The sequence below is a fragment of the Oreochromis aureus genome, linkage group 17 (assembly GCF_013358895.1).
Source record: "Oreochromis aureus strain Israel breed Guangdong linkage group 17, ZZ_aureus, whole genome shotgun sequence".
In the NCBI taxonomy this organism is placed as follows: Eukaryota; Metazoa; Chordata; class Actinopteri; order Cichliformes; family Cichlidae; genus Oreochromis; species Oreochromis aureus.
Window position 1 is genome coordinate 15,278,743 of NC_052958.1, and position 17,114 is coordinate 15,295,856.

The 17,114-nt window shown below is 38.6% G+C and overlaps 2 protein-coding genes across 4 annotated transcripts in view; one reads left to right on the forward strand and one right to left on the reverse strand.

Annotated features, from left to right (window-relative positions):
- Positions 1-3,479: 3,479 nt before the first annotated feature.
- cd36 (CD36 molecule (thrombospondin receptor)) lies at positions 3,480-10,540 on the forward strand. The gene is made up of 12 exons (XM_031735758.2): positions 3,480-3,769; positions 4,153-4,313; positions 4,447-4,591; positions 7,242-7,397; positions 7,481-7,572; positions 7,748-7,797; positions 7,908-7,977; positions 8,207-8,394; positions 8,508-8,626; positions 8,724-8,797; positions 9,599-9,653; positions 9,749-10,540. The coding sequence occupies exons 1-12, from the start codon at positions 3,647-3,649 to the stop codon at positions 9,920-9,922; spliced, it is 1,407 nt and encodes a 468-aa protein (XP_031591618.1). The 5' UTR covers positions 3,480-3,646; the 3' UTR covers positions 9,923-10,540.
- A 1,679-nt stretch (positions 10,541-12,219) lies between these two features.
- sema3c (sema domain, immunoglobulin domain (Ig), short basic domain, secreted, (semaphorin) 3C) overlaps positions 12,220-17,114 on the reverse strand; it is a 49,510-nt gene continuing 44,615 nt past the window's right edge. For all 3 annotated transcript variants that reach the window (XM_039601380.1, XM_031735762.2, XM_031735760.2), the window contains exons 16-18: positions 16,890-16,957; positions 15,981-16,111; positions 12,220-14,076 (exon numbers count right to left, since the gene is read on the reverse strand). In XM_039601380.1, the coding sequence (XP_039457314.1) occupies positions 13,654-14,076; positions 15,981-16,111; positions 16,890-16,957 (622 nt within the window). In that variant the 3' untranslated portion in view covers positions 12,220-13,653. The remainder of the gene's footprint in view (positions 14,077-15,980; positions 16,112-16,889; positions 16,958-17,114) is intronic.

Below are 17,114 nucleotides of genomic sequence, written 5' to 3' on the forward strand. Positions count from 1 at the left end.
GAGCGCTGCACTGTGTTCCGAAAGCAGCAACGGAATCAACACTTCCGGCTTAATTTTCCACAATAAAAGAAACACCTTCAAACTGCATACAAAATGCCTTAAAATAAGCTTTGTGCTATACTTTTACATATTTCATGCATCGAAAATCAATCATTATATATTTTAAAAGAGTTTCTTTCTTTTAATCATTTCATTATTTATTTTCTTTTAGCAAGAATAAATATCAAGCGATTCGTATGATACTTTTATTTTGAAGGCAATCACCGTCAACCGGAAATGTGATCAATTGAAACGCATTCCCATAGCACACCCATAGCTTACAACTGCTTGCCCAAATAATTATATTTTTTCTAACTTAAAACTATTATTTTGATTTACAGTATACAACATTTTTATTTCACCATATGTGATAAATAAAATTTTTAAAGTAACCGTGACATGTTTACAGTACTATGCAATATTTCACTTTAGTTCAATATTTCACCACATCTGCTTAGACTTATTGCAACTGGTTAGGCTACATTACAAGCATGTATTGCTCCCATGGGAACTCTTACCTCTTACCATAGCAGTCCCATCCCCCACCCATTCACAGCCGCTCACAACCATTGTTTGTGGCTTAAATAATTTAGCCTGTCACACAAAGTGTGAGCATTCAAAGTAAGCGCTGCACTTTTGTGTACACATTCCTGCGGAGCAAACGTTATTTCGTTGCCTTTCTGTACAACTTTTATTTACAAATGTGACTTTTTACGAGTACATGCAAATATACAACGTTGACCTTTCTATTTTAGTCCTGTGTTAGCTGGAGAATTGTCATGCAGCTCCTCTCCTGCATCCATACAGTTTGTTAGTAGATTTTAGGTTGTACACCCTAAGCAGTACTACCACTAGTACTACTAAAAGCTGATATCATTTATACAAGAAAACAAAGTTATATAGATGTAATGAAAGAGGACAGAAGACTGGATGGAGGCAGATGATCCACTTTTGTGAGAATTTGAAAGAAAAATACTTAAAAAAAAAAAAATTTTTACCTATAAAATACTGTATGGCTGTGGTGCATTCATATTCTTCAAAAACATAATGACTAGACATAGTGAAGATGTATACCTCAGCTTTAAAAAAAAAAGAAGAAGTTATAAAATACTTTCCTGGGTTTTACTTGTAGCCATAAGCACATCTATTTTGTTTCTTCCTTTAACAAATCTTGTAATTTTCTGTGCTTAAAATAGCTGAAAATGTTCCAAAACTACTTAAAACTATCATCAAAATATGAAGAAACTACAACTTTGACCACATTTACTGTAAAGCATTACCAGTTTGTACCACGGGATGGTGCAACAAGTCAATGTAATGTGTCTCTAACCAGCCAAATGAAAAAAAAAAAGAAAAAAAAAAGCATTGTTAATTAACACTGGTGTACCCCGCCTCATAACCCCTCCCAACAGACACACCCAGTCCTGAACTGTCCTGAAGAAGATGATGGATAATGGATGGACTTTTAAAATGTGTGACTGTTCCAGATTAAAAAAAACAAAACAAACAAATTTGCTTGTACGTGCAGGGTGACCAAACATAAGTCAAGGAGCTAGAACAGAATTAACAATAAAGTATTTAACAGCAGTACCATAGTGCTACAAAAGTTACATTTTGTTTTGAAAGTCTCTTCTTTTTAATTGAAGAAGGTGATAGAAAAACATACTAGACTCTTGGGAGAGATGAAGTAAGCCACTCTTACAGAATATATTTAATGTCCTTCTTTTTAAACATTGCTTATTGTTTTGTTGTGCTGGTCCTCACAAGACTCAAAACCCTGTAGGAGCACTACATGGCTTTTAAATCAATAAAGCCAAGGTGTACATTTTTAGGAAATACAGACCAATTTTGTGTGCATCCAAACAGTTTGCTAGTAAGCTTTTTCTTTCCTTAGTTTTAGGCATTTTATGATTAAAATTACATGTTTCAAATTAGAAATAACTAAAGACATTAAAGTAAAAGAAAAGAAAAAGCCTGTAGGTGTAGTGTGCGCCCATTCAAAGTGAAATCCTGGAGTCACACTTGCAATAAACAATGAAGTCAGTCAGGTGAGATTCATACTGTTTGACAACTGTGTTTGTTTAAGCAGACAGAGACAGGCCTTTGGCAAAGATATGTAATGGAATTATTGTGTAAGCAGGCCCACTGGGCTGAACGTGCAGCGAGTAACGAGGGAAAGGTGGTGCTGCCCTCTAGTGGCAATAACACGTAACTTCAGAGTGCATGTGGTGGAAATCCTGAGTGTTTATTTTTCTGCACAGCACCAAGCTGCACGAATTCAGAACGTTTAAAAGAGGCACTCCAATAGATTTACACCTAAGGAGTAATTTGCTTGTCACATTGCGTAAAATACACCCTGTAGAAAGCAGTACTATAATGACTATTGTTACACTGGAGGAGCTTTCTCTAATCGGAGAAAATTACACCTCATCATGTCAGGGTGATGTCATAGGGGCTGTTATGGTTTCGGCTTGAAGCGTCACCTTCATAGCAGAAAGCATTTTTAGAATCTGTGTGCTTCCCCGGGAGGGTCTAAAGGCAGTTGCATTATGGGAAGTGTAGTATTCAGTGGTTTGGAATAAGGCCCATAAGGAATGAATGTCAAAACAAATCCACACTAATTTTCTTTCTCACCCCTTATAAAATTGAAATAGCACAATAGACATGCAGTCTTTTTTAGCACGTAGTCCTGTATAGCCAGAAAGACCCATCTATTAATCTATTTCCTAAAACAAATGTGAACAATTTTAGTGCTGTTCACCATGCCAGACTATGCAATTAAAGCAACACAAAAGATGACAACAACCTTTAAATGATTTGCCACCTTGCATGATTGTAATCAATATTATATTGTTGCTGAGCAAGCTCGAAACAAATAATGACAATAAAAAATTATTTCAATAAAGACTCATGATAAGCATGGGGGAAATATCTTGGTGAGATAACGTGCAATTCATTTTCAGCCACAAATATAGATAAGGCATTATAAATGCACTGCGATAATGGGAATATTCTTAATGATTTATGTGTTTCTTCTTTCTGAGCTTGTGTGGTCTAACCCAGGACTGTAGAAGTAGTAAAACAGGCTAGAGATGACTAGATATATATATGGATAAAATAAGGAAGAAATGACTGCTATTATATACTCTTTGTACATCTTTGTCAGTGGTTTTATTATAAAATTTGCAATAAGAATAAAATAAAATCTAACAAAATCATGTACAATAACAACCTGCTCACATTACACTTGCACCCCATGTCCTGTTTCAACCTTTCTCCTCAGCCAAACTGTTATCACCTTGCCAGAAAGTGCTTACTCATACCAGGTTGAAACTCCTATCAGCTGAACCATAATCCTGTCTTGTCATTATATAACTTAATTTATCTGGCACCTGCAAGATATGTGTGTGCCTTTACCTGGCCTTTGCTGTTCTGTCAACTCCTCTGATAGTACCGCCTGCCTGTGCTGCTGCTGCTGTTCCTGATACACAGGCGAGCTGCACATACTAGCACACACCACAAACACAGAGACAGAAGGAGAACAAGCAGCCAGGCAGCCAGGCAGCCAGACGGACGTACGGTTGGAAGGAAGGCAACACACACCACCATGGGCTGCTTTAGCATTAAGTGCGGGCTTTTAGCCGGATCTGTGTTTGGGGCGGTGATAGCCATCCTGGGAGGCATCCTTATCCCAGTGGGGGACATGATCATTGAGAGGACAGTCAAGAAGGTATGGTGCTCATGTTTCACCCTTGGAATCAGGATAGGGAGTGATAGAGAGTGTGAGTGTGTGTATGTATGTGTGTGTGTGTGTGTGTGTATGTGGAGATCAAGGTGAATCAGGTGAAATGAGAGGGAAGAGGCGTATGTTGTGGAAAGCTGCTCCAAGCACTAAACAAGAAGCCGTGCAGAAAGCCAAGCGTGCCTTCTTGTTTTCGTCTGTCAAAAGCATGTGTGATTTTTTTTAGATATTGTAGAGACGGTCTAAATCTGAACGATCTTTTAAAATAACAGAGCATCCTCCTTTTTCATGTATCAGGGGAGCTGCTGGCCTGCTGGCAGTCTTGAGGCATGTTAAAAATAGATTGTGTGTGTGTGTCTGTGGGGTTTTAGGAAGCCGTCATTGAGCCTGGAACGACAGCTTATGACAACTGGGCATCTTCAGAGATCGCAGTTTACAGGCAGTTCTGGCTCTTTGACGTGAAAAACCCACAGCAGGTCGTGCAGGAAGGTGCATTTCCAGAGGTACAGGAAAAAGGACCTTACACATATAAGTAAGTTGGATTTGTTTACCTCCTGCATATCATTTTAATTTCAAAGTCATTCGGTATAGTAATATTGTTTTAGTCCTTTCTCACATTTATCTCATGGCACATCACATGCATTCATGACCCTCTCCTCATTAAGGACAAGATATCTTCCCAAAGCGAACGTCACATTCAACCCCAATAATACTGCCTCCTTCGTGCTGCCCATGGGTGCCATCTTCGAACCATCCATGTCAGTGGGACCAGAGGAAGACACAGTCACCACGCTCAACCTGGCAGTGGCCGTAAGTGTCAGCGGCTGTGCATAGTGATTCCCAACTTGTGTCAGCTCTGCTTTTAACAGTTACCATACCCTTGTTTTTTCTTTTCTAATGCCAGTACGAGCAAATGCCAAGGCAAACTGTGCTGGCTTGCTTTTCAAACATTTATTTTAGATTCAAAACCTTTTTTGTCTTATGACCCTCCGTATCATTTTGTTTATAACGAAAGAAGGGTTACACTCTACCTTCTAGGATGGTTCATTTAAATCATGAATGAAAGCAAGGATGAAAGAAAGGGCTCATCAATGTATTGCAGAAATTGTGTATTTTTTGTTCCTATTTCATGAACTAATTAATTAATTAATTTAATTTTTTTTGTGATACTACTGAGCAATCTGGGGTCTGTTCAAGGAAGCAGATTTATTGCAAACTCTGAATTTTCTAACTTCGACATAATGGAAATCCTGAGCTTTCTGTTCCAGAAAGAGAGGTTAAATTCTGGTCCAGCTGCTGTAAACCTAACCAGTTAGATGTTAGGTGGTTACTTGTTATATTTAGACATGGACATCAAAGATTCACTACTACATCTATAGCCCACAACTTTTTGTTAACACAGTGACTTTATGGACAGCACATCAGCTATACACTAGACTGAAACATTTACTGTATTACGGATGACCACTGCACCCATTCACCTTCACTTTTGCTAGGACCAAACCAGTTTCTGGGTGATTTCTGCTCCAGTACCGTATACCTATTTGTGATCAATTTCATGCTTACGACTCTCACCAACCTCTAGAAATCACCTGTACTCATTTTAGTACCTTATCCCAGGTACTATGATTAAATTGAAAACCCTGAAAACCGTGGCAAACCGTGGCGAGTGATCCGAGTAGGTACTAATGGAAAAGGGGCTCTAGAGAACAGCTGTTACTGTGGGATCACTGATCGATCTCTAGGCCTGTTTGCCGAGATCTTTAGTTTCACAGCGAATGCCAGCAACCATCTGCCAACCAGTCAGGGAATACACATTTTTCCCTCACAATGGGTGGTTTCATATGGTCACCAACAGCTCTTTATGCCCTTTCTGTTTACAGCCTTTTCATTATATTTAAAACTGGAAGGTAAAATTTGACAGGATTTAAGCCTTTTAATCTCTTAGGGGAAAATTAAGTTGGGTTAAAAATGACCAAGTTGATGATGCTGAAAGTTACAATTCCTCTTTTCCTTTGTGCTGTACAGATCCACGTTTACATTCTTCAGTCCACAGGACAAAAATACAGACTGTGCACTCTGTTTACCTCCTGCCATGGTGAATCCTGGTATCGGAATTGCACTTATAAGAGCTTTTTCTCATTCAGCATACTTACAGTTGATTGAAACTAACTAACCAGCTGTTCTGGAACCCAAAAAGCTGAGTTTCCTAAATCAGAGTTAACCAACTCAGAGCTAAGGGTAGACTGAGAGTTTGTTGAACAAACCTGCTGGAACAGGGTGCTGATCTCCAGGTCTGAAACAAGTGCACAAATTGGTAACTGAATATTGAGGGTAGCATGGTGGTGCAGTGGTTAGCACGATGGTTGTTGTCTCTCTGTTAGCCCTGTGATAGGCTGGCAACCTATCTAAGGTGTTCCTTGCCTCTTGACTATTGGATAAATGGAAGAGAATGGATGAAAAATAGAATATAACTTGCTAGATGAATGGGGCTTTGATTAGCAAGGAAGTTGAACTGAATTTGAAATGCATTTAGCTACACTAAAATAGCAAATCTAGGCTAATCTTAATTTTAACATTATACATATATAACCCAATATACTTGGGTTTGTTAGTAAGATGTTTACTAGCAGATAGTATATGGTATAGCCAAAAATGCTAATATGGGAAACTAATCCCTCTGTCTGCTTCAACAACTTACTCTGACAACTTCAACGCTTTTAATGAATAGGCGGCTTTACTGACAAGTCGCCCTGGAAGTTTGCAAAAAATGCAACATGTTTGCATATTCACACACACTCTGAAAAAAGGTTTTGAAATGCTTCTTAGAATAGCTTTAGGAGATTAGTGGTACTTCCTTTTATACAGGCGTAAAAAAAAGAAGTTCTCAAGAATTCTCTTTTGTGAAAAATTACAGACACCTCAGTATTATCTAGTATCACCTTTATCATCACTATCTTTAACTAATTGTTTTCTGTATGACTTTATCAGTCTGTCACGCTGTGTTGGGAGATTTTTGATCCACTTTCCTTTATAATGTGGTTTAAGCTCTTCTTAATTTATTGTCTAAACTCAGTCTGATATTCACCTTTATAGTTACACACACACACACACACACACACACACACACACAAATCTCTTACTGTGTTTGAGGGCGGAATATACAGACAAGTGGCAAGTCAATGGCAATTTTTCTTTATGAGCAGTTTATGAGCGTTCTCTCGAAACTTTGATAAAGCTTTAACAATGAGCGTGAGCTTGCTTGTACTGCTTGCAAGTAATTAAGAAGAATCACTCTCATAAAAGAGGATTATTTTCTGCCTTATCTCCTGAGACAACAGCTGCTCTTGTTTGCACATTTAATATATGTACATATGGAACCATATTGCTTTTTCGTGATACCTTCATTGATGATAATATTTTCTAAATGTAAGGGTTTGTGTTTTGGATTTTCTTTCAGGGGGCCTATTCATTGCTTCCTCCAGCATCACATATCTTGCTAGACATGGTCATAAATAGCACAAATTCCTCCCTATTCCAACACCGTACAGTTAAGGAGCTGTTGTGGGGTTACAATGACCCAATATTGAAAGACACCATCGGCCTATTTTCACCTGTAAGTAAACACTTGTACCAAATGGCAAATGCAGCATAAAAGTCAATTATTTAACAAATTTGAATGAACTATGTTTTCCATAGTATAATGGTACCAGTGATGGCCCCTACAATATTTTCACTGGAAAGGATGACATTTCAAAAGTGTCTATAATTGACAGATGGAGAGGAGAGACGTGAGTACAATTATGACTAAAGATACTGCATTTGAAGTCCATATCTTCGATCAAAATTAGTTTAATGAATAATTAGATGTTACATGTATTTTAACTACAATTATGTGTTTATTTTTGCTGTTAAATCCAATTGTCAATTGTCAGTGTTTCTGACAAATTCAATCTTGTCCCACAGGAAATTAAGCTTTTGGAATGATACATATTGTGACATGATCAACGGGACAGGTACGTAGGATAAAGTAACATGTGTTCAATTACATGGAACATATATCTACAGCTCCTGATGCAGATGAATTACCTTTATGAACAGATTTTTCCCTGATTTTTTTCCTTAGATGGTTCTTCCTTTGCTCCGTTTGTGGATAAGAATGTACCCCTCTATTTCTTCTCATCAGACATCTGCAGGTGATAAATAATTTCATTTGTAGGTAAAATTTAATTTGATCATGCCTGATATCAAGATCTCTTGATATTTCATGGAAAGGCAAGTGTTGGAGCTTTACTGTAACCTTTGGACTTTATCCTATCAGTAACCACTAGGGGTCAGAGCTTTCTTATATACTCCTGTGTGAATAAAGTTGCCCTGTGGAGCCAAAGATGAACCTGAATTGACTTCTTATCTGTTTGCCTTCAGGTCTGTGTCAGCTAGCTATGAGGCAACTATGAATCTTAAAGGTATTGAGGTCTACCGCTACAGCCTCCTACCATCCACTCTAGCCTCTCCTGTGGACAACCCAGACAATAAATGTTTCTGCAGAAATTATGAAACCACCAAAAACTGCACCTTGGCTGGAGCACTGGACATCAGTTCCTGTTCAGACGGTCAGTTAGCATACAGCATATCATGACTCCATTGGAAATTCATGCATCCTAAAGTTATAATGATTTACCAGTCCGCCCAGCAGCTTTTAATTCTGTGTTTGTCATCTTAACAGGTAGACCAGTCTTCATCTCTTTGCCCCACTTCCTTCAAGGCAGTGAATATCTACGGGAGGTTGTGTTGGGCCTACACCCAGATGAAGAGCACCATAAAACTTTCCTGGATGTGGAACCTGTATGAACCAATGTTATTTTATTTTATGTTTTTTTACATCTTAGGAACAACAGGAGTTTGTAGATGCTAACTTTTATTTATTGTATATTTCCACTAGATTACTGGTTTTACCCTGAATTTTGCCAAGAGAATTCAAGCCAATATGATGTATGGACCAGCAAAAGACATTACGTAAGTTATTGTTCACCTTTTTAAAGGAATTAAGAGGTGAAAATTTGCTGTTTGTGTAGTTTCAACAAAAATTCTGTAGAAGGATGCAGACAGACAGAACACAATTATGCCCCTCAAAGCAATTTGTAACTCTTACATGACTTTTTTCAGTATGGAGGTGTGTTTTTGCAATCTTGTATGCCAGTTAAAGAATTATGAAAAATGTCCAAAAGGCTACAGGTGGTGGCTTGAGTTACCAACGGTGTAAAGAACCCAGGACTAAGCAGTCTAACTAAACAAAAAAAATAGAGCTACTGAATCAGGAGAAAATGACTTGGACTAAGCAAAAATGGGATAACTGTGGGATCCTGGCAAGTGTTAGGCTATTATTTAAGTTAAGCTCAAGCATGAATAATTTAGAAAACTATCGGCTATTTTCTTTACACGTGCCTTAGCTAACAACAGCAGTTTGCTAATACATAGCATTAACCATTTTGGAGTTAATTTGACTTATGGCGTTACGAAAATAGCAAAATTAAATGTTTTTAGACAGTTAGAGGCATTTTGCTACTGTTTCAACCAAGCAATAATTAAATATAGTTATTTAGGTGCTTTTTATTTGTCTCAATGCATCTCTTGCCATAAGCTAACTATGGCTAACTGTAGCTTTAGAGAAATTACATGAAAGAGCTATTTATATTCTTATATTCTTATATTTATATAAGAAAGTGAAAGAAAACAAATTTCCTAATCTTTACAACTAGCCAAAGAAAGACATTTTAAGAGCAGTGAATATGAATTAATTAACTCTTTGTCCTGCAGGGTGCTAAACAAAGTGAAAGATTACACATTATTACCTCTTGCTTGGCTGAATGAGGTAAGTAAAAAGTAAAAAAATATGTGCGAAGCCTGTTTGCTCACTTTGTTTTTAATAAGTCGTTTTTTCATATTCTGTGTCCTTTGTGTAACCAGACGGCAACGCTGGATGATAAAACCGCTGACATGTTTAAGAGGGAACTTATCTCCCGCATTGATATGTTGGAGATAGTACAGCAAGTCCTGCTGATTGCAGGTGTGATCATCTTTTTTGTGTGTTTAATTGCCTTCTTTTGTGTGAGGAGGAAAAGCAAAACAAACCTTGGATGAATGAATCATTCATTTTACTGTTTGTTGTATGAGCACAGTGCATTGAAGCTGCTACATCAAACGTTTTGATATAGACTCGCACTTTTTGGAAATTTTTGCGTTATTTTGAATTATTATACCTCCTGTGATAACTGGGAGGGATACTGTGATTTTGTAAAGCTGTAAAGAACTCATTTGCCAAGTATCATTTTAATTGCAAACACTGTAATATTAACTGTATCAGGGATTTCTAGAGGGAGAGCACATGGAAACTACTCTTAACTGTCAGGTAATGCATCAGACCTTTGAGAAGAGAGACATGGAATAGTTTGCCATCCTATGAAAGAAATGTACATGAATTTAAATATTATGTGAATGTATGCTTTGCTGAACTAGCGTATTTAAAATAAATTAATACTGGAAAAGAGAGATTACCCTATTCCTGCATTGTTCTTGATAATTACCAAGATATGAAAGCAGATCTGCCGTATATCCCCTTTGGTCAGGATACAGCTTGCATGGCCCCCATGGCTAAAAAGTCTCTGCATCTCTCGCTTTACATTGAGTGGCCTATAAATCAGACAGAGCGATAAAATAAAGCTGGTGGGATCACTAAACTCTGGTTGTGAATGGAACTTGTGATTGCTTGGTAGGAAAACAGTATTTCTGCTCAGCAGGAGGCCCCTCTTTAGTTTAATAGTTTTTAAATGACCCTCTGCAGTGTCCTATGGGTGTCTTTGAGTCTACTGTTCCACATGAATCTTGCTTGTCACTTATACTGGAAAGTGTTTTATCGAGATTAAAAAAGGCAAGTCTCTTTGCACTTATATTTGAGATTTGGTGTGCAAGGCCTGTTTGAAAATCTTTTCCTTTTAAGTTTCCATGTCCAGGTATGATCTAAATCTTTGGCAACTTTTAATGTTGTCTGTTTGTGAAGTACTGCGAATGTTTCAGTGATTTTACAACACTTACATCACTCTTGGAACTACTCATATCCACTTGCATGAGTGGATATGAGTAGTAATTTCACTGTGAACTTTAAATTGAAAGTGAACCTTAACTTCTATGTCAGGCTGTCCAAATCTTTGAAATGAGCATCAGTGATTACTTGTGATGATACTTGGTATCCAGCTACTAACCAGACTAAATTGCAGTTTTCAGTGGAATAGTCCACAGGGTTACACACCAGAGGCTCAACAAAAAATTAAGCTCAATCTGCCTACTAAATCCTCAGGTGAGTAATTTTTCCACTCAGACAAAGCCTCCAAACTGGTGCTGGTACAGGAGTGGAAACTTTTGAAAAAGAAAATGTTCATGGAGTCCTATTTGAAAGTTTTCTCGGCCACTCCATGACTGTTGGCATTTTATTGTGTTTTTCTATCCAGGTATAGCATTGCATAGTGAATCAAAATCTGATGGCACTTTTCTCCATTCATAATTCCATTAATTTTCACAAGACTTCCAGTACTACTGGCTGAAATCCAGACCCCCAAACCATGACAGAGCCTCCACCATGTTTAATGGTTGGCTGCTCACACTCACTGTTGTACCTTTTTCTGTACATACTAATACACTTTGAACCAAAAATTTAAAATTCAGACCCGTTGCCATTTATTTTCTTTCCAGTTCTTTTGTGATGACTTTTTGACAGCCATCCCTCCATTCAGACTATTTCTGATGAGGCTTTGACAAACAGTAGATGGATGAGCTGAAGGAACAGATGCATCTCTCAGTTACTGTGTCAGATATTTTTTTTCCCCTTTCCTCAAAAGTTTTTTAAGGACACACTACACATCATGCCAAAATATGCCTAGTTTTCACTTACTACTCCTTTGGGAAATCATCCTCTTGATGAAAAAAAATGATGTGTTTTCGTGACAGGCTGCTAGTAACAAACTGTCTAAAGATACACCTTCAGATATGTTTGTTGTTAAGTTGTCTGTTATGTGTAAACAACACTGGTTTATCCCTTGACTTAGTTACCTTTTTATGCTTGAATGATTCATAGGTCCATGTTGAATAGCTTATCAAACAAAACCACCTGAATATGCTCAGGTACAAGGACTCGACTAAAAATTTGTGAAAAAGCAGCCAATGTCCAAAGAAAGACTTTGAAAGACCTTCAGAAAGTCTAGAGGACTATTGCTCGAGAACACACGAAAAACACTAATGTCAGGCTCCTTGGAAGCAAAAAATAAATTAATGAGGGGCAGCTTCAAACTTTTGTACAGTACTGTAGTATTAAAAATGTACAGCACCATTAGAAGTTTGGCTTGTGCTGTGGTTTTACAATAAACACTAAGATTTGTTGGTAAAACTGGGATTGATCTGAACAAATTTATTCAGGCTACCATGACATTAATAAATAGAAATACATATTTTTCATAACACTAAAATTACACTGTTGACATGATGCTGGAGAGATCTGTACGAGACAACGCTAGAAAGTCTTTTTCTCAAAATCAAAATAATACTGTATACCTCTACAATTTGCAGACACAGTCGCAGTTAGTTGGCGAAATATGTTGAAATTATATACACATTTAAAACACAATACCTGGCACAACATTAAATTAAAAGAATGAAACATCCAAACAAACAGAGAAACAACAACAAAAAGCTCTGTACACAAGCAACAAATAATCGCTATCTACATTAACTAAGCTTAGGAAAAAAACATTGGCTTTTCACATATGTTGAAGGCTCTAAATCACAGACTACCTCACTGACAATTACTACTTCTGAATTAAAAGCATGTCCAAGTTGCTGGAGATAGCTCAGAAAATGCGGATCCAATAACGGATACTGTCGTGTTTCAGCAGCTGCGTAGTTTTACACTAATTAAAACGTGCGTATCTGCTAGCTTGGTTGCTAAAATCTAACCGAGGCGAGGATTTAAGACACCTTCTATGAACATGCGTCTGAGTTGGAAATGAGAGAATTGTGATACAATATGCAGATTACACGAGGCACATATTCATACAGTACATGTACATCTGAGTAGTAGGAATAAATACAGACGACATGTATGCAACAAGAATTGCCATTTGGGTAGCATCAGCACTGGATACAAAGCTTGGCCTTTGAACTAATAGAGTTTTAACTTTCGTCCCTCCAACACCACACTTTTTATTGCCGTGGGCTCTTAGCATGACCATTGTTTTTGTAAACAGTATGCTAACTACATATATTCTCAAAGTCCTGTAGAGTGTCCCATAATTTAACAGTTTGGTTAGTTAAAAAATAAAATATTCAAAAAGGAATAGCATCTAATAAACATGCATCTGCCTATTGCTTGTCCCTTTTTAAACAGCTCCATTTAACATGAGCTTTTTAAATAGCTTTCCTCTTCTTTCAAGAAGCACAAATTGACTGTAAGCTTATGTCCAACTAGTTCAAATTCTACTCCCGCTTTAAAATATAGTGGCGACCTGACATTTATTATGGTTAGCAATGTCAGCGGAGATAACAGATTCTTAGTGGGAGTCATAATAGGGCTGCTTTGATTTGTGTTGTGACTGTGAAAAAAAAAAGAATGGCTCATGTCACAGCCTTCTGGTCACAGTACCTCATGCAAAAAAAGGACATATTGCTATATAACATTTCCCCATGCTTCTCCCTCTAATGTCTATCAACTACGGAGCTCTGAGGTTGAGATGAAAGTTGGAATATGGGGATCTGTAACTGTAACTGTTTTGTGGGGACTATAGGAAGTTGTGCATGTCCGTTTTTGCAGCTGCAAGCTCCCCCTGTCAGTCTTCTGGGTGATTGCGTCTATTGCGGCTCTTCCTCCGGTCCAGCAATGGTTTCAGTTTGGCCAAATCGCCCCTGAGAGGTCCGGGCGGCTGCGATGGCTGCTGCTGCTGCCTCTGTTGGAGGTTCTTGAGCTCCTTTCTCTCTTTGCAGTATTGTTGCACTGCCAGGCTCTCTGCGGGACTGAAGGCTGCCAAAAGGACCTTGGGGTGCAAAGAGCTGGCCCATGCCCAAGGCGACTGCTGCTTGTCTGTCAGCATGCTCACCATGGCTTCACTCAACACACGCAGACGGATTTTGGCGACGGTGCGTTTAAAGCCATTCTCGGTGGTCAGGCAGTAGTAAAGACCCTGGTCGGACAGCTGCACAGAGCGGATGAGGAGGCCGTGCTCGGTGGAGAGGACACGGTCACTCAGCTTAACCTGCAAAAATAACAACAAAAAACCTGGCTAAAAATGCAGATTTAAGGGATCCCTTAATGATTAATAACATAAGATAAGATTCTTTATTGTCATTATTCAAGAATGTACAGCAAAATTATGGTGCACTGCCAGGATAAGGACTCTTTGCAATCAGCTAATGAACACCTATGAGAAGACTGACATTTTTAACATTAATAAAGGGACTATAGCTTGTAAGACCGGTGTTTATTCCTCTAGTATGGTTATTTTACTTTAATTTGTCACTCACTAACATAGGGCACAGATTTATTGCATGATTGGAGACATTATAGGAGACTCTTAAGAAATCCTGATAAGAAGCCTGTCAGAAAATTGTGCAATGGCAAGGATGACCGTCATATGACTTGTTTCCTAATTTGACTTTTGAGGGTGTGACATGTTTATTCATTTATGCATGTGCTTTTATCCACTGGCTAAATAAATGCCTGTAATAAGTATCTTGGTGCTATCAAGAGGGATGGCGAGTGGTGAGACTTGACCCGGACATTCAAGTCTCAGTTATTCATGATTACTGATTAGAAGATTGGAAGATGGCAAACTGTGAATGCATATTAAAGTTTAAGTACCCCAAATTTTACATGTGTTTACTGCTCAAAATTATAGTCAATAATGACTAAAAGTATGCCTGAAATGTTAATTTAAACCTAAGAGCTGTGGGACGTTTAAGTGTTGGTTTGGCCACCTGAAAGTTAAAGACTTAAACTTCCTTGCAAATGCTTTGTCACCAGGATATTGATGTCATTGCCTCTACTTTATATAGAATGCTTCTTACTTGTCTGTAAACTCCTGCCAACTACTTACTAAGCAGTAACAAAACTGTGAAGAGTGTGACTTAAAGTGGAAACAGAGACTATTTGTCTTCATAGCAAAAGTTGCTCCATTTAAAAAGGTGTTGTTACAGCAATAAGGAACAACCTTTAATTTGAAGGCGGACATTCTCTGATTCAGATGTGGTTCACACTGTTAGAAGTTTCACTATAACTCAGAGGTTAGTTGGCAAGTGTTTGCAGACAAGGCCTTCCATGCAAACTACAAGCCACTGTGGCAATCTGTGCGATCAATGCAATAATAAGGGAGTTTTTGGGGCAGTGCTCTCCTTGCAATCGATTTCACCAAGTGACAGGCAGCAACCTACACCAACCACTTGCCAACCAATTAGGGAACAGATTTTTCCCTAGGGACTAGAGGTTGCCATGGAGTCACTGCAATGACAGGTATTTTAGGTCTATGTGCTTGAAGCGTCATGAGACTTGTCCTACAGCCTTAATGTAACACTGTTATTCTTTGTCAGCATACTGCTTCCAAATCAGCCTGGCCTCAGTTTGGAAAAGGCTCCAGTGATTACACATCATAAAACTAAAGTGATTTATTTTAAGACACCCCCCATCCCCCGCCCAAACCCTGCTCGACAGAGGTGAGAGCTAAATGCATAAAAGATGTGTTTTCATCATGCCCAGCTTTGTTTAAACTTTCGCTGCCTTTTAAAATGCTCCCACTGTTTAAGGGCCGTCAAACATTTGCAAAATGTTTCCCCACTGAGCATTGAGTGTATCGGGCCATTAGTCAAGGCCCATATCATGTTTGATCTGTATCAACACTCATTACGATGCTCCCCTGCCAATAAGCATTAAGAGTGTCATTCCTCAGGCAACGCACATCCTGATAACTCATATGAGCTCACTGGATTGTTACGACATGTTTAATCTTTGCTGTAATATTTAACCAAACACTGGAGCAACCCCCTACGGGCTGACAACAGGACATTTAATCAAATCGCTTGCATCGTGAAGGGTTTATCTTGTTAAATTCTACAGCTAAAGTGGGCCGTAACATTGACCTCTGACCGCTTTAAATGTCAAACAGACCTCTTTCCTTCTGTCATTGTCTCGCTGAATCAGCCAGCGGATAGACGCCTGAGGAGACTTGGGAAGACACTCCAGAAAAGTGGTGTTGTTTTTTACGCCGTACTGTGTCATCTCCACTGCGTTCCTGTAGGCTAACAGACACAAAGACACGCAGACACAGGCAGACACATGCGCAGGGTCAAGAAAGGCAATTCATACGTCATTTGCTGACAGACACAAAGAGCACAGATGGACTCAAATCTGTCTCAAGCCTCAACAGTGAGAGTGAGATGTTGACTCAAAGCTTAGTCTGACACCTGCGGCACAGCCGAACCCCACCCCAGACTTCATTTTCCACAAACAATATACACTTTGACGTATCAGACCAATTCACTTATTGACTGTGTCATTTTTCTTCTATCTAAACGGTTCATCACTCAGTCGGGTGTATGACAGGGTTGCGACTAATTAGCGGTAATGGCCATATGGCTGGTTCCCCACGCTCGTGTTAATTTAGTAAAGTAAACTGTTCATGGAAATTGAACACTCTGGGGAGCCGATTCTCTCCTCTCATTAAACCGCACCTGCTAGTGGACTGGGTATATATTCATGAAGAATGAAGTCTGGAGTACGGACTCAAAAATAGGCCTAAATGCTAGCAGAACACACACAGAAATATCTGCAGGCACAGGCTGTGTGTAAACCTCAAATGAACTTACATTAGGGAAGAAAACTGAACCACTTGCCTACTTACAAATCCAGTATATCAAAACAGCATTAGCATTCATGAAGAGTCATGTTTCTGGCCACCTATACAAATATTAGTCTAATAACTAAACCTCTTTTAGCTCTGTTTTGAATCTTTCACATTAATCATGATGCCTTGAGCCATTGTTACCTTTAAAAGGATATTTCCGGAGCTTTAATTACCTTTTAAATTGAATCCTCTACACTGAGTGAGTGGATTTCCATGCATAATATCCTGCCTTCTGCTTCTCCTGAAAGAAGGAGGGAAAAAAACCTCGGTCGATGGCTTACAAAATAAAATACACAATCATAACAACCGTCCGTCTGTCATATTGAAATGGTGGAAGAAGCAGTCGCTGCCAAAACAATATGAGGAAAATCTGACCATGTTCTTCCACTCGGTGGAGA

Coding starts and splice junctions, on each gene's coding strand:
- cd36 (XM_031735758.2), top strand. CDS start 3,647: ATGGGCTGCTTTAGCATTAAGTGCGGGCTTTTAGCCGGATCTGTGTTT. Junction 7,398..7,480: donor CCATCGGCCTATTTTCACCT/GTAAGTAAACAC, acceptor TGTTTTCCATAG/TATAATGGTACCAGTGATGG. Junction 7,798..7,907: donor TGACATGATCAACGGGACAG/GTACGTAGGATA, acceptor TTTTTTCCTTAG/ATGGTTCTTCCTTTGCTCCG.